Source organism: Cebus imitator, unplaced genomic scaffold (genome assembly GCF_001604975.1).
Source record: "Cebus imitator isolate Cc_AM_T3 unplaced genomic scaffold, Cebus_imitator-1.0 Scaffold92, whole genome shotgun sequence".
In the NCBI taxonomy this organism is placed as follows: Eukaryota; Metazoa; Chordata; class Mammalia; order Primates; family Cebidae; genus Cebus; species Cebus imitator.
Genome location: NW_016107407.1, coordinates 9,646,238 through 9,673,790, shown reverse-complemented (window position 1 = coordinate 9,673,790; position 27,553 = coordinate 9,646,238). Strand labels below are relative to the sequence as shown.

Genomic DNA, 27,553 nt, shown 5'->3' with positions numbered 1-27,553 from the left:
TGTTTACACAGGTCACATGGGCATTGAAGAACCAAGAATGAATGGTGAGATGCTCATGGACTAACAGGGGTGAGGAGCTATGGCTATCTTCCGGTCTGCAAGCAGAGGGAGGGGCAGCACTTGTGCCTGGTGCCAGCTGCAGCTGTGGATCAGGCGCTGCCTGTCTGGATCTATGGCCCTAGAGGAATGCAGCCAGTCAGGGAGAGAGCAAGGGGTAACATCCCATCCTTTCCCTCCTCCCTCCTGCCTGTTTCGTGCCTGTGCTTCCTATTGGCTAAACCCATATGGAAGCCAGAGAGCAAGGGAGCCCAGGGATTGCAGGCTGTAGAGATTGGCCTTTGGGGTCCCAGAGCAAGACAAACAACAGTAGAAAATTTTCTGAGGAGCAGGGAAGACAAGTTTTTTTTTAAAAAAATAAACACACCCTTTCTTTTAAGATATTTTGTTCTTTTCTTCACTTTTTACCTCTGCCCATGTCATCCCAGCCCAATCTCTGACCACATTTATTTTTAGATTACCTTTCTAATGATGATGGTGCTATCTTATTTCTTAAATCCTTTTGTAAACATAGGTGATTTTAAAGAAGAAAATTTTAAAAGAGGCTACTTAATTTCAAGGATAAAATGAACATATTGAAGGCAATGCTAGATAAGTCTCATAAATACAAATTATAGCTATTTCCATTGGAGTTTCCTCCTGTTACTACAGTGTAGTTCAGCAAGCATTGTTTGCATTTTTCTCATGTCCCCAGCACTTAACAGGACTCTAGAGGAGACATAAACAAGTGGCAGACATGGTGCTATCCATTGTGGAGGAAAGGAAATGTATTTATGGAGCAATTAATTTATATCAGGCACTGTGCTAAGCACCTTACGTCATTATCTCTTTTAATTCTTGCAGTCATGTGACATGGTATCATTTACCCTTTCAAAAGTGAGAAACTAAGAGAATTTTAATGAGTTGTTTAATGTCAAAAGGCCAGCAACAACTGAGTTGGAATTTGAAGCCTCATTTTTCTGCCTGACTCCAAAGCCCACCATTTATTCACCCATGCATCCATCCATCCGTCTATTTGACACATATTTCTTCAGTGCCTACTGTGTGCTAGCCATAGGAGACAAAAAGCCAAGTAAGGCAGGATTCCTGTGATAACACAGCTCACAGTATAATATAAAATTTCCTGATCCCTAATTGGTTTCTAGTCTCTCATGAAAGTAGGAAATGAGTTCATCTGCTAAGGTAGATGGCAAGAGAAGAGAACTGAGGAGACTGCATATCCAGGAGGAGCAAGTTTACAAGGAGGGAGCTGTGATTAAAAATGGAGGTCGGGGAGGGATAACATGGGGAGAAATGCCAGATGTAGGTGACGGGGGATGGAGGCAGCAAACCACCTTGCCATGTGTGTACTTGTGCAACAATCCTGCATGATCTGCATATGTACCCCAGAACCTAAAGTACAATTTTTAAAAAAATGAATAAAAGCATTACTTTATGAACACCCTGAAGTGCCTTAAGAATGCAAAGCTTCATTATTAGCTTTCAAAATCTGCTTGTTGGCCGCTTCGTTGGTGATTGAAAAGTTTCACAAGTGAGTTAAGCTACACCCTTGTGAGGACTTTGCCACCATTTGAAGGTGTCAGAGGCCTTGGCTGCACAGGTAACCCCCAGGGTCCAAAGCAGGTGAACACACACATGAGACAGCCCTGAGGGCCTTCCTGCAAGCAGGTAAGTGGAACTCACTCTGAAGAAGTGTTAGAAGATCCACAAGTAGAAATGACATCACAGTCAGAGAAATGATATTTGGTAACCAGCAAGACCCTGTGTCTGTCCCCAGGCAGTCCTGACCTGGGAACCCACAGAAACATTAGCAAGTGTAGGATACTATAGTGCTCTATGTTCTTAAGCACAGCTTGATATAATTAGGGACCCCAGGTAAGCTTTGGAGGTATGTTATTTTCCTGTTTCTTTAACTTTCTGATTTTTCACTGAAGGTCAGTATATTTTTGATAGTATCTCCAGGTCTTGTCAAATTATAATTCTCAGTAAATGTAAACTGATGAAGAGAAATCCATTAATATTTTGTGTCTAAGTTTATGAATCACTTTACTAATTGTACATTGTATCAGTTAAGTGTTAAGAATGTGATACAATGTGATTGTGGTTAATACTTAACTGATACAATGTACAATTAGTATACATTGTTAACAATCGCAAATGTTAACACTTAACTGATACAAATGTGGTTGTGATTGTTAGCACTTAACTGACACAATGTACAATTAGTGTACATTATTAATAATCACAATCACACTGTATTCGTTAAATGTTAACAATCAATTGTTAGCACTTAGCTGATACAATGTGCAATTAGTAAAGTGCAGCAATCAGTGTGACTTCATTAGAAGAAAGCAAACTAAATTATATGCTGTGCCAGTCATAGAGTTTTTGTTATTCTGTGGTGAGAAAATGCAAGAACTAAGGGAAACTTTCAGTTTTATCCTAACTTCATTCATGTGCAATGTTGGTATTTCTTGCAGTATCACTGGTGACTGCAGCAAGCAACAGAATAGGATGGGTTCTGAAGGAAGGGTGTGCCAGTCCTCACTTCAGCACCCAGCCTCTGGACCACCCTTTTCTTGAAACCTTCACTTTTTTTTTGCCCCATGACTAGATTCTCCTGATTCCTCTTCTACCGGCCTAAATTTTTCTTCTGTTTTAGATTTATCCACCCAGTCTCAAACTGTGTATTTACCAAAGATTTGTCCCTGCAGCTTTTCTCTTTTTCTGTCTATACTCTCTCACTTCACAAATTCTTCTGACATTGTGGCCTCAACAGACAGCCCTATGTGCTTGACACCCAAAGATGTACCTCTACCCCTCTCTTAAAACTGAAAAAAGTTAACAATTTTTTTTTATTTCCAAATGCCTACATATCCTGCTATCATCTCAAATTCAACTGAATACACATCTCAAATCTGTTTTCCCATAGCCCCTTTCTTATGGAATGGAACATAACTTCTCTAATTATGTAAGACCCTCCTTTCACTCATCAGACTCTCAATGCAGAATGCATGCTAACCAATATCATTGTTACTTTTCTCTTTAGAAAATGTCTTCCTTCCTTTTGAAATACTAACACGGAAGAACAGAGATCTGCATTATTCACCTTATCAAGCTCTACACTTTCATATTAAGTATTTCTATTTGTTAACTTTCAAGAGAGACCAGAGTACCTTCAATAGTTATTAGTGTCTCACATGTAACAAACCTTTAATGTTATTTTAAACCTACATGACTTATGTGTTAGAGCCCTCAATGAGCTTCTGTAAAAAGTATTCTTGTAATGGCTTTTGGCAGAACCTTGGATTAAAACTAGAGATTATAAAATAAAGCCACAGTTTCTCTAAAACTCCAAATATCTTTTACTGCATTATTGGAAGAGTAAATACATATGGATATGTTTGAGTTACTGTTGATTCTGAAGAAAACTTCTGTGTACTGAAAGAATGAATAATTTCTAGAGAGCAACAGTAAAATTTCCATCTCCACTGAGATGATACTGCACAATATATAGGAGGAGAAGACCGAAGACCCCTGACATGTTTTTAAGTTTTTTCTTAACCTTTTAAGTAAAATAATTTGTGTATAAGTATGCATATCATGAAGTAGGCTTTTTTTCTGTTCCATATACTTCATATGGAAAAGAATTCAAAGGCTCTTCTGTTCTACTAAAAATTAGCTTAGTAATAATAATTCCTTTTCTGAAAATATTTCATTGGCCCCCTAAGAGTGCTGATAAAGGCTGTGAATGGGGTAAAGGAAAGGAGCAGGAAGAGGGGGGATACAAGCTGCCCCTGAAGTTTCCATCTTGGGTGTGATGAGTTGAGGACCCAGAGCACAGTTGAGGCCACTGCCAAGAGTGGCAGGAAGGGGAGTAACCACAACACTTTAGTGTCTCCTGCCCCAACCCCTATGGTGACATCCAAAGCTTTGTGGTGAGGTTGAGAGTTTTATACCAACTGAAAGAGAAGTAATAATAGAAAGAAGTGAAGACAGCAAGGCCTTCTGGTTGAAACATTATAATTAATTTAATCCCTATAAGAAAAATCCTACCCTGCCCCAACCCCAGCCTGTGAGCCTAGTGATAAAGGAGTAAACATTCAAGTGAAGACTGAGGACCACCCTAAAACAAGAGGAGGATCTAGTGGGAGAATGAGAATGGGAATGCCACAGAGAGATGCAAACCCCAGGGTGTCCCAACTGACCACGAGGGTCATCAAGAGTGGAAGCAAAGCAGGGCAGTAGAGATGGGGAAACTATAGAGCAAGCGATTCATCCTCTGCTATTTCAGTAGAGAACCTGGAAGTGTGATCTTTCCCTGGAGCCCACCAAAGCAGAAGGAAGACATGAGGGAAGAAGGAGAGGGGACCCTGAGGTCCAAGGAATTATGTTGTGGAGCATCCTGAAGTGGAAACTTACCCTGTTGTGATCCATATTCCCTTAATGACATTATTGCAGCATCTGGAAAATGCTATTTATAGTAGTTAGAACCGCAGAGTCATGGGATTTGAGACTTATAAGGAAGAGATTCCTCACACAAGTGAGAAAACTGAGCCTCAGAAAGACAATATTAAAAGGCGGTTAAAGACGTGGGCTTTGGAGTCAAATAGACATGATTCAAATCCATATTCATCATCAGTCCTGCAGCTTTGGGGGAGATTGGCAGTTCTAAGCCTCAGTTTCCTTCTACATAAAATGGGAAACACATGCCCACCTCAGGGGCTTATGGTGGGTTAATGAGATAATGTAGTGTTTATCGCCATTGGCATGGCTGTATATATTATTCTTTTTCTGTCTGTTCCATTGGCATGTAAACTCTAAGAAGTTAGGAATTTTTGACAGGTTTTGGTCCCGCTGTATCCCCAGCGCTTGGAACAATGCCTGGAAGTCACTCACAAATGTATGCTGAATGATTCATATGAAGTGATTAAGATAATGTCTAGAATTTAATGAGAGTGATTGTTGAAGATAATGACAACAATAACGACCACAGAAAGCCAAATGCAGTATTCAGAAAAGCCCATTGCGGCACTCACAGTCATGGTTTGAATAATTATATTGTCAAATAACTTAAACAAATATTCTTACTAACTACCTTACTGAAAATATCTTTTTTCCAGTGGAGAAAAAAATTTTCATATTTTTTACTACATTTATGCTGGTTTAGCTGAAAAGAAGAAACTAGCCCATTACAAACTTCCTGAAAATAAGCCTCCCAGGTAATCTACCAGGTTATACTTTCATGAATAATGCTTTCACTTTCCACTTAATTTTAGACTTTTACCCTTCCTTTTGTGTTTTTTTCAGGTACCTACAAAATGACCACCTCAGAACAGTACATGATATCATGAATAATAGTTTCTATAAATCTCAGTATGAATTAATTGAGCAATGTTTCAAAGTCATAGGTTTTACAATGGAGGTAAGTATGAAAGACACTTGAACCTCTCTTTTAAGTATCTTTTTATCATCACTAAATGTTAAGAGCATTTATTGAGTGATTGATATATGTCAGCCTAAGTGCTTTATGAAGCACTTCATAACAGCCTTATGAAATAACTGGAAATATAATATTTACTTTATAGGTGAAGAAATAGTGGCCTTGAGAGATAATTAAATTGTTTTGTTCTTAATCTTTTATTTTATTTATACTTATATTTCCCATATATGGGAAATGTAGAATATATATAAAAAATATATATAATTTTACATAAATGCATAAATGTGCATGTTTTTGTTAGTGCAATCATTTTGCTAACAACTTTATTAAGATGTAATTCACATACAATATAATTCACCCATTTAAAGTGTATATTTCAGTGACTTTTAGTATATTATAAGATATGTATTCATTACCATAATCATTTTTAGAATATTTTCATATTATAAATTTTTCACCCCAAAAAGAAATATGGCAGCAATTAACATTTACTCTCAATTCTGACTTCACTGCTACTTTGTCAGTATAAATCTGATTTTTCTGGACATTTTACATATGTGGGATCATATACTATGTGATCCTTTGTGACTGGTTTCTCTCACTTAACATAATGTTTGCAAGGCTCATCCATTTTTGTAGCATGTATCAGTACTTCATTTTTTATTGTTGAATAATATTTCATTTTATCAGTATACTTCATGTTATTTGCTCATTCATTAGTAGATGGGCAACATTTGGGTTATTTTTGCTTTTTGTTTGTTATGAATAATGCTGCTATGAACATTCATGTACAACTTTTTGTGTAGACATAAGTGTTCATTTATCTTTGATATATACCTAGCAGTACAAATGCTGAATCATAGGGTAACTCTTTGTTTAACCTTTTCACTAAATTGTCCAACTGTTTTCCAAAATCACTGGACCATTTTACATTCCCACCAGCACTGTATGAAGGTTCCAGTTATTCCACATCTTCACTATCACTTATTGTGATCTGTCATTTTGATTACAGTGATTCTAGTGGATGTGAAGAGGTATCACATGAAGATTTGGCTGAATTTCCCTAATAACTTACGATGCTGAACTTCTTTTCATGTATTTATTGGTCATCTCTGGATCTTTTTTGGAGAAATGTCTGTTCAGGTCTTTAGCATATTTTTGAATTGGGTTATTGTCTTTTTATTATTGAGTTGTAGAATTTTTTTATATTCTACATACTAGCCCCTTATCAGAATCTGATTTTCAAGAAAAAAATCCCATTTGTTATATTTTCCCTTTTTTGATGGTGTCCTTTGAAGCACAACAGTTTTTTATATTTTATGAAGTTCAATTTATCTATTTTTCTTTTATTGCTTGTGATTTTAGTGTTATATAGAAAACCATTGCCTAATCCAAGGTCACAAAGATTTATGCCTAAGCTTTCTTCTTACAGTTGTATAGTTTTAGCTTTTATATTTAGGACATTGTTCCATTGTGAGTTAATTTTTGCGTATGTTGTGAGGTAGGGATCCAACTTCATTCTTTTGCTTCTGGACATTCAGTGTACCAGCACCATTGTTGGAAAGATTATTCTTTCCCCATTGTTCTTGGTCAAATATCAATTGACCACAATCAATTCTATCTCATTGATTTATATATTTATATTATACCAGTATCACACATGAATATTGTAGCTGCATAATAAGTATTGAGATTGGGAAGCATGAGTCCTATGACTTTGTTCTTTTTTTCAAATATTTTTGGCTTTTCAGGGTCAGTCCCTTAAGCTTTAATATAAATTTGAAGATCAGCTTGTCAATTTCTAGAGCCTTTAAAAAATCTTTTTGTTCAGCTCTCTCTTCCCCATCTTACCTCCTTATATCTGTATCTGCTATCTTTCTCTTTCTCAGCTAATGGATGTATACATGGTCCAATATTCCATATTTATTTACCTAGTCCTAGAGTCTTATTTATACATAGACACACACACACACACAAACACACATATACACAAATGTGGACACATGCATATATATGCTGAGATGGTCACTGTTTTATTAATATGGGATTATATTATACACACTTTTCTATATCTGATTTTTCTTATTCAGCAATACCTGTGAAAATCCCTTCAAATCACTGACTCACTTTTTTTTAAAGGCAGTGTAATATTCCGTGGTGTGTACTACCATAATTTATTCAGCTATTCAGTTACGACTGGGCATATAACTATGAATGTTTTCAGATCTTTGCCATCATGAGCAAAGCTGAAGTATGTTGTTATTGACTGGTGAATTTCTTTCTATGGGATATGTTCCTAGTAGTGGAATTTGTGGGTTAAAAGGTATATGTATTTTAAATTCGAATAGAAATTGCAAGATTGCCTTCCGATAATTCTGTAGCACTTCACATTTCCACCAATGATGCATATTAATACATATTAATACCCTTGCCCCACTTATTCCTGCCAGCAATGTGTCGTGGCCTTTTAAATATTTACTAGTCTGATGGGTGAAAGTAATATCTCATTTTAAATTTACATATCCTTGAGAAATAATATATTTGAACATCTTTCCATTTGTTTGCCAGCTGCTTATATTTACTCTTATGAATTGTATATTTATATATGTTGCCCCTTTTATTGAATTATTTATATGTTTTATGTCAATTTTTAAGAGCTCATTGAATGTTATATACATTATAAGTTTTCTATCATTTGTGTTATAAATGTTTTTATAGTTGTAAAATTTTTCTGTGACTTACTTTTTGTTATATTGTTTACCATAATGAAATTTTAATTTTTGTTTATTCAAACAAATTTACCTTTTTGTTCTTTACATCTAGGTCTCTAGTTTCTGTTTAAATGTTTTCCCCTGACTCTAGGTAGTACATGTAGTCTCCCAGATTTTCTTGAAAATTTAAATAATAAATTTATCATTAATCCATTTGAAATTTATTTTATGGTACCAGATGGAGCACTACGTTTCTTTTATTCCAGATGGAGAGCCAGAATTGATTTATCCTATATTAAGCCCTTTTATGACATGTAATCTATTTTTGATGCCTCTATTTTAGCCATCAATCTATGTTTTCTCTTTCTATAGCAGGATTATTTTGACTTGATTACAGTGGTTTGATTCTGTGTTTCTCTAGTAAGACATCTGTCTAGTAAGGCTATTCTTGTTCTCACTTTATTCTTTTCCATACTTTCCTTAGCTATTGTTTAGCATGGCTTATCCATGTAAACTGTAAGATCAATTTGTTCAATTCCAACAACCCCAGTTGGACTTTTAATTAGAATTGTATTGAATTTATATATTAATTTTTGGAGCACTGTCATTTTCATGATATTTATGTCTTCTGATCCCAAATTTTGACGTAACTTATGTACTTTTTGTTATATGACTTTCCATTTGTTTAGATGCTGTTTTGAGTTTTTAATAATAATCTATAGTTATATTCATCTAGAACTTGTGCCTTATTTTTAAATTTATTGATAACTATGTTAAGGTTTCTATTATAAGTGAGAGGATATTTCCATTGGTAGAATTTTTGAAATATATAATCGGGTCATTAGCAAAAAGAAGAGTTTTACTGCTTTCATGTTATGTCAGTCATTTCTTTCTTTCTTCTTCTTTTTTTTTTTTTTGTACTTAGATCATCTAAGACTAGTCAAAGTCAATATTAAGCAATAATGATTATAGTAGGCCTCTCAATCAGTTTCTGATTTTAAATGAAATAGTTTTAGTGTTTTGCTATTTTTTGAAAAATAATATTTATCATAATTAATTTCCTTTTATTGTTGTTTTACTTAGGGTTGTTATTAGGAATTCTGCTGAATTTTATTAAATTTTTTTCAGCAGCTATTGATATAATTATATTTTTTGCCTACAGCACTTTGTTGATGTCTCCATTTTATGTTGACAAATTTCTTAATATTTTCAAATGTTCTTGAAAATAAACCCAATAGAGTCCATCTATTTGATAAACTTCTGTATCTATGAGCTTGTGCTTTATTTAGAATTTTTGCATCTATATATTTAGCAATGAAATGTATCTATTGTTTGGTTTTCTTTCATATCAGATTTGATTACTAAAGTTATGGCAGTGAGCTTCTTTCTTTTTTCTTTGGCCTATGTGAGTTAAAATCATTTTCAATGTTCTTGGAAGATAAGAAGCACCTCAACACACATACATGAGTCTTAACCACACCTACCATATGGAAATTTCTGAGAGAGAGATCTAGTATTCTGTGCCATTACCAGCACCCCAAGTGATTCTTATCATTAGAGAAGATTGGAGACATGTCTTTTAAAATCTTAAATAAAGATTAGGGTAAAACTCAACTGTGTGTGCCTCTGACCCTTGGGCCTTTTTGATATTGAGTTTTTAAGTGCCTTTCTAATTCTTCTAGGATAATCATCTATTTGAATTTGCTATTCTTTTTTGGGTTATATGTATTTTGCTAAAAAAATTTCATGAAATCTTATGCCATAGATTTGCTTGCTGAATTTTCTTATAATACTTTAAATTAATCCTGTATCCCTGGCTTTGTTTCCTTTCTCATTCCAATGAGAAATTCTCTTTTTTGCCTTTGTTCTGTTTTATATTTAATTGGGTTTACAATGGGTTTTGAATCTTTAAAAAAAGAAAAAAGCAGAACCACAACAATGGCTATTGAATGCATTTACCCATCTGATAAATGTTTTCATTGTCTGTATTATTGATTTTTATTTGATTTTTATATTTTTATTATTCATTTGTTTCTTCTTTTCTTTTTTCAAAAGAGAATACTTGGTTTCTCTCTTTCTTTATATTTTTAATTGAATAATGAAAGCATTTAAGGCTAGAAATTTATCCCTGAGTAATAAACACTTCCTTATGTCCCAAAGGTTGTATTTTTTAATTTTTATAACAAAGTATTGTGTTTAATAGGGACTCCTAAGGCTTTTAGAGAAGCTTTCAGACTTTACTCTTAACAGTTTATTGTTTGCTGTGTTGATTCAGAGTGTATGACAAAAGAAGATTTTATTCTGAATGTAAATCCGGAATTCAGATGAACTCTTTCTGGAATTTCAGATGAACTCTTTCTGCAGTTTGTTGAATTTTCATTTCATTTTCATAAGTGACACTCCTGCAGCTTTAAACATTCAATATGTCTGCTTAAGAAGTTTACCAAGATTTCTTGGGTTATCAGATCTCTACTAAGAACTTAAGCTAAAAAACAAAAACAAAAAAATTCTTTTTCTCAAAAAAATTAGAAAATTTAATCAGCAATATATGAAGTGTAGAAATGCTAATAGAAGTGAAAGTTTATAAAAATTACTCAAACTGTATGCTATGAAATTATTGAATCTAATGATTTTGTAGCCACTTTTAAGGCACTGTTGACTTCCTTCTAAAATGGAAGGCTATCAGCAATAACTTTAGTTCCATGATCCATCTGATGGCCAAAAGCAGTACTTGTAAAGATGTAAATGCTTTGGGCATATTCTCCAAATAGGAAACTTCTGTTGTTGGCAGCTCTGACAGAAGTCTCTCAGTCTTGCCTTCTCTTTGAAAGCTTTTAGGTCCATCTTGAGTATCCTTGCTTCAGGCTTACAGGAGGTGGGGACTGGGGGGATGTTTTCGAGACCTTGCCCCTAGCGGATAAAGTGTGATCTTTACTAACTGGGTGAAGTTGGAGAAGAAGCAGAATAAATTGATTTTATTTTGGTTTGAAATTAGGGACCTGCCTTGCAAGGGAAGTTTAGATAAATCCAGTGCCATCTTTGTCCATCAAGATCATAGAGATCTTCACTAATCCATCTTCCCAAAGCTAACTCTATAACCCAGAGATGTTTCAGACAGTTATCTGATATAATAAGAATACATAGATTCAAATGGAATTCAAATTATTTAGTTCAGAACTATCCTATTTAATAAGGACTTCTTTTTTTTCCCATTTATTTATTTTATTGCATTTTAGGTTTGGGGGTACATGTGAAGAACATGCAAAATTGTTGCATAGGAACACACGTGGCAGTGTGATTTGCTGCCTTCCTCCCCATCACCTACATCTGGCATTTCTCCCCTTGCTATCTCTCCCCAGCTTCCCACCCCCCACCGTCCCTCCCCTATTTCCCCCCAACTGACAGCAGTGTGTAGTGCTCCCCTCCCTGTGTCCATGTGTTCTCATTGTTCAACACCCGCCTGTGAGTGAGAACATGCGGAGTTTGATCTTCTGCTCTTCTGTCAGTTTGCTGAGAATGATGGTTTCCAGGTTCATCCATGTCCCTACAAAGGACCCAAACTCATCGTTTTTGATGGCTGCATAATATTCCGTGGTGTATATGTGCCACATTTTCCCTATCCAGTCTATCGTCAATGGGCATTTGGGTTGGTTCCAGGTCTTTGCTATTGTAAACAGAGCTGCAATGAACATTCGTGTGCACGTGTCCTTATAGTAGAACGATTTGTAATCCTTTGGATATATACCCAGTAATGGGATTGCTGGGTCAAATGGAATTTCTATTTCTATGTCCTTGAGGAATCGCCACACTGTCTTCCACAATGGTTGAACTAATTTACACTCCCACCAACAGTGTAAAAGTGTTCCTATTTCTCCACATCCTCTCCAGCATCTGTTGTCTCCAGATTTTTTAATGATCGCCATTCTAACTGGCGTGAGATGGTATCTCAATGTAGTTTTGATTTGCATTTCTCTGATGACCAGTGATGATGAGCATTTTTTCATATGTTTGTTGGCCTCACGTATGTCTTCTTTTGTAAAGTGTCTGTTCATATCCTTTGCCCACTTTTGAATGGGCTTGTTAGTTTTTTTCTTGTAAATCTGTTTTAGTTCTTTATAAATTTTGGATATCAGCCCTTTGTCAGATGGGTAAACTGCAAAAATTTTTTCCCATTCTGTTGGTTGCCGATTCACTCTAATGATTGTTTCTTTTGCTGTGCAGAAGCTGTGGAGTTTGATTAGGTCCCATTTGTCTATTTTGGCTTTTGTTGTCAATGCTTTTGGTGTTTTGGTCATGAAGTCCTTGCCTACACCTACGTCCTGAATGGTTTTGCCTAGATTTTCTTCTAGGGTTTTTATGGTGTTAGGTCTTATGTTTAAGTCTTTAATCCATCTGGAGTTAATTTTAGAATAAGGACTTCTTGAAAGAGAGATTTTGTTTCGTATAATCTATGTAAGAATGGAAAATGTAGAATAATGATATGACAGGTTGGCCACTCTAACTTAAGAAATGAGAAACAAAAATTGCTATGAAAGGAACTTTCTTAGACTTAACTGACAAACCAGACAGGATCTGTCACAATGAATATTTAGAGTACAGTAGTCCCCTCTTATCTGCAGTTTTATTTTCTGCCATCTCAGTTACCTGTAGTCAACTGCAGTTTGAAAATATTAAGCAGAAAATTCTAGAAATAAACAGCTTTAAATAGTATACAATGCTGAGTAGTGTGATGAAACCTCCTGCCATCCCACTCCCTCCATCCTGATAAATGAATCATCTCTATGTCTAGCCTATCCATGCTGTATATGCTACCTGACCCTTAGCCACTTAGTAGCTATGTTGGTTATCAAATCAAAAAAACATAGTACATATAGAGAGAGTTTAGTACTATCTGTGATTTTGGGAATCCAATGGAGATCTTGGAAGGTATCCCCCATGGATTAGAGGGGATTACTATAATCTGGTGTGTTACAGTCAAACAATGGTTGTTGAGAAACATTTCAACTTTAAAGTAAACTTTTCTAGTATGGGCTTTCTCCTTAACCAAGAGGAATTCAGATTTGATAAGGAGACTGTTTCCTGGCTACTTTTATAGGCCCAGAATTTAGAATCTCTCATTGAGTTCTGAATAAACATTGCTACTATGTTTCTAGAGGAATTAATTTGTTATAGGGACACATAGGTGAGAGAGAGGTTGAGGAGCCAGAGGGTACCTGGAAGGCTATTTCCAGCACCAATCAGGAATTATTAACAACTCCTCTTGGGACCAGAGTGGGAGTAATTGCAATGATATCCCCAAAGGGTTCTGATTTTACCAGAACATCGTGAATTATAAGGACAAGAAAGTTGTACACTCACCTCAATAGCAAGCCAAGATTGAATGCATACTTAGGAAGATGGTTTACTCACAAAAAGTCTTGAGCTAAAGTTAAATAACTTTTGGATTAAAAGTAGAGACTCCAACTTGACCATCTTCATTTCTGAATAATGCATTTTCTCCATTGATTCATGAACCCTACCTGGGACTTTGGGCAGACAAGTTAGGCTATTTACTACACTGCAGCTGTAATTTGGGAACTCAATGGTTCTGTAGTCTCTAGGTCAGAAAGGAGATGAATGGGGACCTTCTCTCTCTCAATGCATTATTAGATGGCTTTTAGGCTATAAAATGGAACAAAAAGACTGCATTATTTAATGCAGTCTCTCTGAGAGCTTTTGGAGAAGCTTTTGGACCTTGCTGTTAGCTGTAATTTGTTACAGTGAGACAGTACCTGGTTCTTAAGTCACCAATATGTGAATCTCATTCCCCCATCTCCTTCCCTCCAAAACAATAAAGCAGCAAAGGTTGGCAAGATGTCTGGATTGATGTATAAGGGCAGGAAGATTTGTTTGACCAATAGCACCTTTTGTCTGAGAGTTGAAAGAAAATGATGAGGAGTGGTTAGGAGTTGAACAATTGAGAGATAGCTAAGCATTTAGAACTTATCTTTGTTACCTCATGTAAAGTATAGAATGTATATATCCTTGTACATACCATGAGGTCTGCATGATAGACATCCTAACCTATTTCAAACATGCTGAAATTTGTGCCATTGTCTTACCTGATTGTCTTTTGAGAACAAGGTCTGAACTGTAGGACCTGGAGTCAGGACCTGGAAAATAGCTTTTTGGTTTTTTGTTTGTTTGTTTGTTTTCTCTTTTGTAATGGGATCTCTCTGTGTTGCCCAGGCTGGAGTGCAGAGTGAAATCATAGCCCACTGCAGTTTCAAACTCCTGAGTTCAATTTATCCTCCCACCTCAGCCTCCTGATTGCCTGGGACTACAGGCGATTACCACCATGCCCAGCTAACTTTTTTAAACAAAATTTGTAGAGATGGGTCTCACTGTGTTGCCCAGGCTAGTCTTGAAGCTGGCCTTAAGTGATCCTCTTGCCTCAGCCTCCCAAGTAGCTGAAATTACAGGCATGAGTCACTGCGCCTGGTGATATTTTTAACACTAGAGAAATAAGTGTATTCATAATGGCTTCAACTCTGGGAGAGGAACTCCCTGACTCAGAAAGCATGAGTTTCAGCCATGTTCGAGGTGATATGTGGCCTCTACCCAAAAATGGCTGATGAGCTAGGGACACATTCCAAGGAGACTCCACATGCCACCCTATTCTAGATATAGTCTCTTTCTTATGCTCTAATTCAGATGTCCCAGGCATCATAAATGACCACTTAAGTCTTTTGCTCTTATTAGTCAGCCTAACCCTAATTGTACCCCTACCCCTACCCTTTCCTGGGCATGACCCAGATGCATCTTCTAGGTGCATCTTTCCCCCCTGCCAAAATTCAGTTTCAAATCTGGACCTTTGCCTTTCACTGCATCACTTCCCCTCCCTCAGCCATCCCTAACCTGGTCTTTACCCTTTTCACAGCTGGTACCTATGGAGACTAGCTGATCCAAGCACTCAGTGTCTTGCCTTTTAGAAGCAGAGCCAATTTATTTGGGATTCATGGAATAAAGAAAAAAGCAACAGTCATTCTTTTCCTCAATCCTTGGTCATAAGATCAGTGTTGCTAGTGGTAGAAGCTCCTTTTGAACTGTGGCCAGGCTCTGTTGGATGCTTGGTTAGGGGTAAACAGGAGCAGCTAGTAGGAGCTCAGGGCATCCTCCTAACTGGAAGATGTACGACAAGCAAGGTAGTGCCTGCCTGTGACCAGAGGCTGGGCCTCTTCATAGTCCTTTTCCCTGTCTTTTGTCTTCAGAGTTGATCTGCTTATTACACATTCACTTTTCCAGAGTTCGCTATCTTAGAAGCAAGGATTCATTTTTAATTGGTTTGTTTACGTCGAAGTCCCACTCATTAGAGGCAGTGTTACACTTGTGTTTGGCTGAACTCCTTTCTGTTGCTTTGTTTAGTACCACTAATGTTTACTAACATTAAAATGAAACAAGTTTTGCAGCTAGCATCTGCTGACAAATATAATTTATTTATTTCAAACTGTATATTCCAAATTTAAACATATTCAATGCTTTTGAACATCCAAACATATAGCTTAGGATAAAGGAAAATATACCATCTGTTTCTGGAGCTGAAGCACAACCACTGCTAGATATTTTGGGAAGACTTTTAGTCCAGTTCAAGGTGATTCTCCTAGGATGTGGTGGCCTCCCATCTAAAAGCAGAGACTGTCCCAGTTTGGATTTGGCATAATTAAACTGCATGGGTATTTACTTCCTTTTATACCAGTATTGATTTTTTACGCTACCTTATTGGCTTTCTTGGATATGTTCTTTGCCAATAGCTGCTTCTAATCTATTTTGATAGTAAAAGACAACTTTTAATATCAAGATAAGTGGCATGATTTTGATATCCTCTAAGCACAGCATGCTCCCTTCACAGTTTACTGCAGCACAATTCAGTGACTCTCCAATGGAGTCTTTTTCTCTCACTTTCTCTCCCACTCTCTCTCATTGATGTTGACAGGACGCCCAGTGTATGTGTCCCTTTAAATGCTCTCAGCGTTTACAGTTCATGCGTGCATTTGTGATTCAGCACAATCCTAAGTGATGATGAGCAAATCAGAATCAGATAATCTCTAAAATAACACCAATTGGAAAACTCTGAAACCGTTAAATTATATGATTTCCTAAGTCATTTCACTGCCATAGTTTTAAAATAAATGATTGGTAGTTTGATGATTCACAGAAGCTTGATGATTCAATGAGTGGTCTGTCTCAATTAGAGACAGTTTTTACCATATAATGAGCATTTCCGTGGGGGATTTTTGCACAAAGTCATATGTCTTATGTCTAAGATGAAAATGCCTTTTTTTTGTTTTAATTGTGCTTTCATTTCTTATGATAGTCTAAAATCACATGCTAGCGTGTTTTCTTTGAATTATCAGTTATATCTTTAGTTATGATCAAATAATATTTGTGAAAGAAAAATATTTTAAAGTATCACACAAAGTATTGAATTTCCATGAAATACTTCATTTTTAAAAATTGGTTTTGGTCAGAATGGAAAGGGTGTGTGTATCCCATTTAGTTAGTCATTTGTAATACTTTTAAAATAATAACCTGATACCTAGTTATTTTTTTCATTCTAAAAGCATAAAATAAGTAAGTTATAATTCCAGAATACCATGATTTGGCCAACATTGATGACTTAAACTAAAAGAGAGGACCAAGGAGGTAGTTGGCAAAATAAAAATAATTCTGTGCTAGAGAGTCAAGATCCCTGGGCTAAAGTCCTTGACACTGCTTATTTCTGGTTGTGCATCCAATAATTAAACTTTCTGGTCTAAGCTTATTTACCGGTAAAAGGAGGGAAAAGGTATAATTAATTTCCGAGTCACTTCCAACTCTATGTTTCCATGACTAAAATTGAGGGGCATTTAATTTCCTTCTAGTCTTTGCAGATTGTGCATGCCATTTTATTGCTTAAAGTATCTGCAGAATTGAACCTAAGAATAGGGAACATATTAATATATCATGTACCAACAGCTGCAAATGCTGATTGCAGAGCATCTTCTTCTGTCCCATCAGTTCTTATCTGCCTGGCATGTGAGTTGCAGTAATACCCTATCCTGGGTACCCTGCTCCCCAGCCTCCCTTCTTCTCAGCCTACCTCCAACTCAGCCTGCCTCACTGTCCTTTCTCAACAGGAGCATTAGTACCTTGGCTCTCCAAGGATTAGACTGGATGGCGCCACATCCACCAGGGATGGGCCACTTTGTCCTGGTCCGTGATGACCCCCACCTCCTTTGAGGTCTGGTCATTGCCCTCTTTCCCAGACCTCTCTCACATGGGTATCAGGCATCAGGTATAGGCTGAGTCCCTAAGAAAGGACTTAGCACATGTTGCCAAAACAACTCTGTGCACCAAACTCAGTCTACCCAGCATGGACTGTAGCTTCTATTCCCAAAACAAAATCACAGAAAAGGAAATCATGTATTTCCCAACCACAGGGCTCTCTTCACTTAGAGAAGTTCATTGGTTTTTGGGAAAAAAACCAACTTGGCTTAGTGAGACTTTTTGTTCTCATAAAATCTAACCACTCGTTCAGGATGCAAAGTTTGACATCAAAAGAAGGGGACATTTAGATTTTTTTTAAAATTCTGAGAAAGGTAAGTAGAAACAATGAAGGACAGATTAAGAGTCTTATGGATGTAAAACAAATAGGAGAGATTATGTTTTGAAAGTGAAGGAAATTGTACTGTCACTTGACTGAAACCAAATAAAACAGTTTGACAAGCATTTATTGGTACTACCTGTGTACCAGGACCTGTACTAAAAATTAGAGATATGAATTAGTCAGTCTCTGTCCTCAGTAAGTTTATAAGCTAATAGAAGAAATGTACACTAGGCATCATTTAAATAAAATGTAGTCAACTCTGTGACAGCAGAGAATTTCATGGAAACATGAAGTCTGGGGTGGAAAAAAGAACACCCCAGAATGAGAAAAAAGAAGAGCATACACCAGAACTGAGACATGAAAATAACTAAATAACATGCGATGCATGGGAACCTATGAGGAGTTTGGCTGGCTGAAATATGTCAAAGAAAACTGGCTGGAAATGGCAATGGACAGGCAGTCAGGCACAGGAAGATGTGGCACCTTCCTTCTCATGCCTTGGTAGGAAGCTGGAGCTTTATTACTAGGGTAATAGGGGCCACTGAAAGATTTTAACTGAGACATAGGATAATGTGATTTGCCTGTTAGAAAAGTCACTCTGACACCCAGAGGCAAGGAGACTGGCCAAGAAGAGGATCATGCCAGGGGCAAACTGTGTGTTAATCATGCTTTGAAGTCTAGGTATGACCGACCATCACCTTGATGGATAAATATGCAACTAAGTGCAGGCAGTTCACCTGGTAGTTGTTTTAATATCCAAAGAAGGTATGCTTGTGCTCAGAAAGGATAATTTACAGTTGTTTTTATTTAAATAATTCAATATATATACTAGTGATTTTGAACCATGTATCTATAGATTTTTTCTTAAGCTTAAAAATTCTGCTCACTCATCATTTTATTCAGTTTGTGAATCCAACAGTTTTTGTATAAGAATATAAAAAAACCTTTCTGTTAGTTGTGCTTTGTCATTTAACTCATAAATATAACTTTATATTGCCCTAAAGAAACATAAGTAAATTTTCTTTAACACTTGAACTTATATAAAGGTTTAGTACATCTCAGTCTGTCAGACACTCCAAATGAAGGACAGAGGTTTATAAAGACTGATAAGTGCTTTCTAAATTTTCTAATAATTTACCAAATCTTCTTATGCACTTAAACTTAGTGTATAAGAAGATCTAATAATTCAAAATTATAAATGTAGTAAATCAAGTTATCTTTTACATTTGAATGCAGTTTGCAATCAAAATATGTTCTGCTTTTCAAATTAAAAGTCAGAAGTGTAATATCAAATAAGTATTTAAATTTAAGTCACAAGACTAATCGTCAGATGATTTACTATGTCACTAATATGATCTTTACTATGTCTCACATATTGTCTTAACAGTTTTAGATATTTAAGAGTAAACACATTGATTATTCCAAGATTACATACCTTATTCATAAATCTAACAAAAAAGCTTAGTTTGCTAGGCCTGCTGTAACAAACTACCACACACTTGGTGGCTTAAACCACAGAAATTTATTGTTGACAGCGCAAGAGGCTCAAATTCTGAGATTCGGATGTGAACAGGGTTTGCTTCTCCCGAGGGTTGTGAGGAAGAATCTGCTCGATGCTCTGCTCCTAGTTTCTGGTGCTTCCCCAGTAATCATTGGTATTCTTGTATTGCAGATGCATATCCCCATCTCCACCTAAATTTGTCTTCACATTGTGTTCTCCTTGTGTGTGTCTGTCTTTTCACATGATCTTTTAAACAGACACCAGTATAGTAGATTAAGAGTCCACCCTACTCCAGTATGACCTCATCTTAACTGTTTACATTGCAATGACCCTATTTCCAAATAAGACCTCATTCTGCGTACTGGGGGTTAGGACTTCAACATATGAATCTGAGGGGGGCGCAATTCAACCCACAATAGATACTACAAATTTCATTTACTTCAGTACCTCTATTCTTATTTTTATATTTTCCTAGGATTATGAGCTGACAATGAAAGTTCAGGACCATTCTTTGGGGACAAAGAATGTTGAGACTTTGTCCAGAATCTAGATCCTGCATTTCTCTGGGACAAGGTTTCTCAACCTCAGTATTATTTACATTTGGGTCCAGTAATTCTTGTGGGGTTTCTCCTGTGCGGTGTAGGATGTTTAGCAGCACCCTTGACCTCTTCTCCTTAGATGCCAGTAGCACTCCAACCCCATTTGTAACAACCAATAATGTCTCCAAACATTGTCAATGTCCTGTGGTGGCAGAGTTGTTACTCCTTCTCCCACAGTTGAGAACCACTGGTTTAAGGTCATTTAATCCAAGCCATAGATCTGGATCTATTCTCATCAGATCCAGATGGGGAAGCCCAAGCTGTACCTTTCAGCTGATATTTAGTTGTGTAACCTGGTGTATCATACATTTCTCTGGGCATATTTCAGATGTTACTCCTACTCAATTTTCATTATAACCTCTCTGAACAATTTTTCTGCAGGTTTGGATAGGTAGGATTTGTAGATGCAACTCTATATACAGCCAAGTCTCTTCACTGTTTTACTGGATTCAACCAATCCCTTATACTTTATGATGGAATTCTGCATCATTTTATTATATAATTCCAAGTTCGTAGGCCAGTTTTATACTCATTATGTTGGTAACATCCTTATCTAGGATAAAAAACACATTTAACAACTTTTATTTAAGTTCAGAGTACCTGTGCAGGTTTGTTTGCATAGGTAAACGTGTGTCCTGGGGCTTTGTTGTACAGATTATTTCATCACCCAGGTATTAAGCCTAGTACCCAGTATTTTTCCTGATCCTCTCCCTCCTGCCCTGTGCCAGGCCTCCTACCCTCCACCCTCCAATAGGCCCCAGTGTGTGTTGTTCCCCTCTGTGTGTTCATGCGTTCTGATCATTTAGCTCTCACATATAAGTGAAAACCTGCAGTATTTGGTTTTCTGTTCCTCCATTATTTTGCTAAGGAGAATGGCCCCTAGTCCATCCATGTCCCTGCAAAGGACATGATCCTGTTCCTTTTTTGTGGCTACATAGTATTCCATAGTGTATATATACCACATTTTCTTTATCCAATGTATCATTGATGGGCATTTAGGTTGATTCCATGTCTTCACTATTGTGAATGGTGCTGCAATGAGCAGATGTGTGCATGTCTTTATAATAGAACAATTTATATTTATTTTGGTATACATACCCAGTAATGGAATTTCTGGATCAAATCGTATTTCTGTCTTTTGGTCTTTGAGGAATCACCACACTGTATTCTACTATGGTTGAACTAATTCAGACTGCCACCAACAGTGTAGAAGTGTTCCTTTTTCTCCATGACCTCACCAGCATCTGTTATTTTTTGACTTTTTAATAATAGCTATCCTGATTGATGTGAGATGGTATCTCACTGTGGTTTTGATTTGCATTTCTCTAATGGTCAGTGACATTGAGCTTTTTTTCATATGATTGTTAGCTGTACATATGTCTTCTTTTGAGAAGTGTCTGTTTGTATCCTTTGCCCACTTTTAAATTGTTCAGAGAGGTTATAATGAAAATTGAGTAGGAGTAACACCTGAAATATGCCCAGGGAAATGTATGATACACCAGGTGACACAACTAAATATCAGCTGAAAGGTACTTTTTAATAGGTGGTTGTTGTTGTTTTTCCTAAGGTACGTAGTTTCCTCAAGAAATATATAATACAATGTCAGATGCTGTATGAATTTTTCCACCTGAAAGCCATGAAAGCCCATACTGGTTGCTTCATTGCAAGTTATACATATTACAAATGGTAAATCCTTAACAGAATTTTCTTAGAAAAATTATTTACATCTAGTCAATCAGCATATGTATTGTTCCACTTCTGAAATACACCTTACATCCATTTACTTCTTTCCATCTCTACCATTTACTGTTATATCCAAGCCACTGTCATCTCTCACCTAGACCACTGCAGTAGTGTCCTGAGTTTTCCATCTTGCCCCAATCCACTCAGTTTCACAGGATAACCAGACTCATCGATTTAAAATATAAAAGATAATTTTGCTTCCCGCTCTGAAATCTCTGGTAGCTTTCTATGGCAATTAGCACAAAATCAAATCAAAGCTTTTTTTTTTTTTTTTTGCAGCCGAGTCTTACTCTGTCCCTAGGCTGGAGTTCAGTGATGCAATCTCGGCTCACTGCAGCCCCAGCCTCAGCCTCCTGAGTAGCTGGGATTACAGGTGAATGCCACCATGCTCAGCTAATTTTTGTATTTTTAGTATAAAAATTTAGTAATTTTTGTACTAAATTCACTATGTTGGCCAGGCTGGTCTCAAACTCCTGACCTCAAGTGATCCGCCCACCCTGGCCTTCCAAAGTGCTGGGATTATAGGCGTGAGCCACAATGCCCAGCTCTAAGCTCTTTCTGTTAGCCCAGGGAGCCTCGGTGGTCTTGCCCAGGCTTACCTCTCTGAGTTCTTACTGTACTGTTCCTCCTCATGCTCCAGCCGTCGTGGGTCTTCCTTCTTTCGTCTAGGAAGGCCTTTACTTTTGTTGTCCTCTGCCTAGAATAGTCTGATTCAAGTTCATGTCTGGCGCCTTCCTGTCATTCAGGCTTCAGCTTCACCATTGCTTCCTCTGAGGGCACCCTTCCCTGACCTCCTGACTGAAAAAGCCTGCTCATCCTTTCCCAGGAACGTTCCACTTTATTAAATAAGCACTTCTTAGCTCTATTTTCTTCATAACCCTTGTAATATTTTTCTGAACATACCATGTTTATTTATTTGCTTATTTTCTTACTGTCTGCCTCCCCACAGCCTGAACACCCCAAGGAAACCAGTATCTTCAGTCTGTCTGCTGCTGAATTACCTGTGACTAGAACAGTGCCTGCCATAAAATATATGTTAATTAAATCAATAAATAAATATCCCACATATATATTAATTCAACAAATATATTTGTTGTTTATATATTTATTAAATATATATTTATGTGTAGTATGTATGAGTAAGTGCATATCCTTGAAGATGTTTTTTCACATCCAGCTTTTATCTTGACTTGGAATATGAGAGAGGATGGAATAATCACTTTATTAAGTATAGAATCTGGGCTGGAATAGATGCAGCAACTTGTAAAAACAATAAAGAATTTTGTCTCTTTCCTGTACTTCACTGCACCACGAACATAGTTGAAGAGCTAGGATTACCATAGACTCCTTGACATATGCCTTCAGTGTCTCCAAAAAGAATCATATGTATGTGTATACATGTTTCTGAATGTAATTTGATGTACCTTATTTAGGAATGTATAGTAAAGAAGTAATAACTACTATAAACTCTACACTCTCATCCAGACTTCTTATGTGGCCTGGCACAGTGGTTTATACTTATAGTGCCAGCACTTTGAGAGGCCAGTGTGGACAGATCGCTTGAGCCCAGGAGTTCAAGACCAGCCTGGGCAACATGACAAGACACTGTCTCTACAAATTTATATTTAAAAAAAAATTAGCTGGGCATGGTGGCATGCAACTGTAGTCCCAGCTACACAAGGGGCTTAGGTGAGAGGATCACTTGAGCCCAGGAGGCAGAGGTTGCAGTGAGCTGAGACAGTGCCACTGCACTTTAGCCTGAGCAAGTGAGCCTTTGATTAAAAAAAAAAAAAAAAAAAAAAGTCTTACGCTTATACATAAACCACGCATATCCTTTGATTTGGGTGCTGGGATCTTTTGATTTTTCTTTCTTAACTCTCCTTTATTCACACATATAGCCTCACTTTTAAGATGGCCTCAATAAAAATCCATATGGTAACAACCACACTAAGTTCTGAAGTTAAATTCTGCATGGATAGATTTATCTATTGAGAACAGCTTCTTATTTTTATTTTTTATTGATATTTGCATTTATAAAATATTTTTAAGCACTTACTGGGTAACAGGCACTATGCTAACCCCTGAGGTTAAAATAATGAATAAGGCCAAGCCTACTTGGATCTCAGTGTGGCATCATCATAGTCTGTGGATAGATATGATAGAGACTGAGGGTTCTCTCCCATTCTGTTCCCAGCCATAGTCACTGCTTGGCTGTACTCAAGGGAAGAATGATGCTAATGTTTCTGTGGTGTGTTTCAGCAACTTGGAAGTATATACAGCATACTCACTGCAATCTTGAATGTTGGCAACATTGAATTTTCTTCTGTAGCAACTGAACACCAGATTGACAAGAGCCACATTTCTAATCATACAGCCCTGGAGAACTGTAAGTTTTATTATCGTCTATTGAAAACTGAACTCTTTCAAAGTCTTATGACACACCATAAGTATCACATAAGGATCATTTCAAGCAATTGTGCTAACATAGAATCCTTAAAAAATATACTCAGATTTAATTTGTGTAAAATTAAATTTTAGAAGTCCACTACTTAAAACATCTTCATGCCTACAAATTAACTAATTACTTAGAAAATGTTTCTAAAGATTAGGCTTTTATGACTATTTTGGGAGCTATTTATATTTTGATATAAAAGCACATATAGTTAACATTAAGTAAACTGATCTGAATAAGAATTATAAGTTTTTGTCCTATAGATTTAGCATCTATATCATTTCACAAGTAATAAAGGCCTGTATGTTTTCATACTAGATATATTTTACACCCATTCATCCTGGGTTGATTAATTTTGCAATCATTTTCTACACAAGAGAAGCACATCGTAGTATTTGCTTCAAATCAAGTTTTTTCTTAATAGTAGAGTTTTATCAATTATTCCAGTAGTTTAATGTTTTCCATTAATATCTTCAAGAGCATAGCTTTTTTCTGTTTAGTATTGGCTAGTATGCTCTGTTATTTTATTTTGTTTTATTTTATTTTATTTTATTTTGAGACGGAATCGTGCTTTGTCACCCAGGCTGGAGTGCAGTGGTGTGCTGTCAGCTCACTGCAACCTCCACCTCCCAGGTTCAAGTGATTCTCCTGCCTCAGACTCCTGAGTAGCTGGGACTACAGGCGCATACCACCATGCCCGGCTAATTTTTTGTATTTTTAGTGGAGTCAGGGTTTCACTGTGTTAGCCAGGATGGTCTCCATCTCCCAACCTCATGATCCGCCCGCCTTGGCTTTCCAAAGTGTTAGGATTACAGGCATGAGCCACCACACCCAGCATTTTATTTTTAATATTGGCACATGCTTTCATAATTCCATATTTGCTGTTTCATTTAAAATAACAAATGAAGAATCAGGCTGGGTGCAGTGGCTCACAGTTGTAATCCCAGGACTTTGGGAGGCCAAGGCTGGTAGATCATCTGTGGTCAGGAGTTCAAGACCAACCTGGCCAACATGGCAAAACCTCGTGTCTACTAAAAATACAAAAATTAGCCAAGGATGGTAACATGCACCTGTAGTCTCAGCTACTTGAGAGGGGAGGCTGAGGCAAGAGAATCACTTGAACCTGGAGGCAGAGGTTGCAGTGAGCTAAGATCATGCCACAATACTCCAGCCTGGGTAATGGAGCAAGACTTTGTCTCAAAAAAAAAATGGAGAATCATAATAAAACTTTCTATTTATATACTTTTTTCTGATTTATACTTAAGAACAGGATGAGATGGGGTAGTTTTAGGAGGCTACATGCCACATTATCCTTGTCTGGACCTGTCCCCAAGATACCTATAAACTCTACCCCACTGAGTCTTTGGAACCAGTGTGGTAATACAGTAGCATAAGTGTCTGGAGTTGGCATGTAGTGACTGGCATGTGCCTGGAAACCTTGAGGAAACATGTTTGAATTTTCCATATGTAAAAAATTTTAATTGACATGTATGATATTAATTTATCAGAAGTAGAAGGAATAACCTGACAACTCCATTGATAAGATTTAAATCTCACCATCTGATCATATTTAGAAGAGCTAGCAGCAGCCAATGGAATGAGTTGCAATTGAGATAGGTTGTAGATAAGGGTATACCTAGAAACAACCAAACCAAAAAATGATTTTGATGAGTCAGAAGCTATTTGTGCATAACAGAAGACAGTCATGTAGGTTATAAAAAGTTGATATTAATATGAATATCATTAAAATTAAATAAAATACTTTCTGGAAAACCACTCGTGGAAAGTAGAAATTTTATTAATTTACATTAAAATGATTTCTAATTAAAAGTTACAAGGAATTATGTCCAAACCAAAGCTGCATTTCCATATGGTCTTACAGGTACCTTCTTTCAACTAAGCACCAGGTCTGACCATTTTATCCCATAAATATCTCTCAAATCTGACCACTTCTCTTTACCACCATTGTCGGCATTCTCATCAGAAACAACATCACTTCTCACCTGAACTAAGTAACCTCCCAGTTGATCATTTCGCATCAAGAATTGATTTTTTTCCAGGCCATTCTCCACAATTCTTTCAGAAACCACATAACCCTGTATCAGTGGGTTCTCTCAGTCTCCCCCTTTCCCTTTCCATCTTCACCTCCACCTCCCTCTCTCTCTCCTTCTGCTCCTCCTCATCCTTCTCCTTTTATCTTCCTGCTTAAATTTCTTGATTAGCTTGCCATTCTTTCTGGATAAAGACCATCAGGACTAGTGCTTTGTTTTAGAAAGTATTGTACTGAGCAATATATCCCCAGGTAAAATGCCTAGTATGTAGTAGACAATAAATGTATGTCAAATAAATAAACAATGTAGAAACAGAAATGAACATACAGATCAGTGGGAGACACTGCTCAGAAACAGATCCAAGGTATATTACCAAAGATGACATATACAAATCACTAGGGAATCAGTATTGCAGGGAACTGGCTAGCCATCTGGGGGAGGAGGAATTTGAATCATTCTCATATACTGTATACCAAAATGAATTCCAAACATACATAAATTCAAATGTAAAAAAAATCATTAAAGAGACTGAAATGGGTTTATATAATATTGAGGGGAGAAAGGACTTGAAGGAGTTTATGTGTAGAAAATCAAAAGCAGAAATGATTTTCTTTAAAAAAAAATGGGTATTTGACTACATAAAAATTAAAACTTTCATACTGAAAAAAGAAAACATAAATAAAATTGCAGTACAATTTTGAAACTGAGGGAAAATATTTGCAACATATATAGCAAATCATTTCTTTAAGCTATGAAGAGGCTCATATAAATTGATCAGGAAAAGATGAACATATCAATGAAAATACTGCAATTTTCAAACTAAGAAACAAATTATCAATAAAAATATGAAAGAATAAAGTACTCAGCTTCACTAGGAATCAATTACAAGTAAGTAAAAAGCAAACATTTTCTCCTATCAAATTGGCTATTTAAAAAAATGGTAGTCTCTGGTATCCATAAAATGGAATTGAAATTATTGGTGTTTTATTTGGCTGAGAGAAGCGTAATTGGCTGAGAGTTTTTGAAAAGCAGTTAAATCATATATATCAAAAACTTTATTGAGACCAGGAGGTCAAGACCAGCCTGGGCAATATCGTAAAACCTCATCTCTACCAAATAATAATAATAATAGTAATTAGCCAGGCAGGTTGTCACACACCTGTGGTCCCAGCTGCATGGGAGGCTGAGGTGGGAGAATCTCTTAAGCCCAGGAGTTTGAGGCTGTAGGGAGCCAAATTGTGCTGCAGCACACTAGCCTGGGTGACAGAGCAAGACTTTGTCTAAAAAAAAAAAAAATCTTTTACATATTTACATATTTTTGAAAAATTGCTGAATTTAGGTAGCCTATGTTAAGAAAATAGTAGAAAATAT

The 27,553-nt window shown here is 36.6% G+C and overlaps 1 protein-coding gene across 4 annotated transcripts in view; it reads left to right on the top strand.

Annotated features, from left to right (window-relative positions):
• The window catches only part of MYO3A (myosin IIIA), a 239,557-nt gene that overhangs the window by 129,523 nt on the left and 82,481 nt on the right, over positions 1–27,553 (top strand). For all 4 annotated transcript variants that reach the window (XM_037740961.1, XM_017535518.2, XM_017535516.2 and 1 more), the window contains 3 exons: positions 5,181–5,279; positions 5,368–5,482; positions 23,939–24,065. In XM_037740961.1, the coding sequence (XP_037596889.1) occupies positions 5,181–5,279; positions 5,368–5,482; positions 23,939–24,065 (341 nt within the window). The remainder of the gene's footprint in view (positions 1–5,180; positions 5,280–5,367; positions 5,483–23,938; positions 24,066–27,553) is intronic.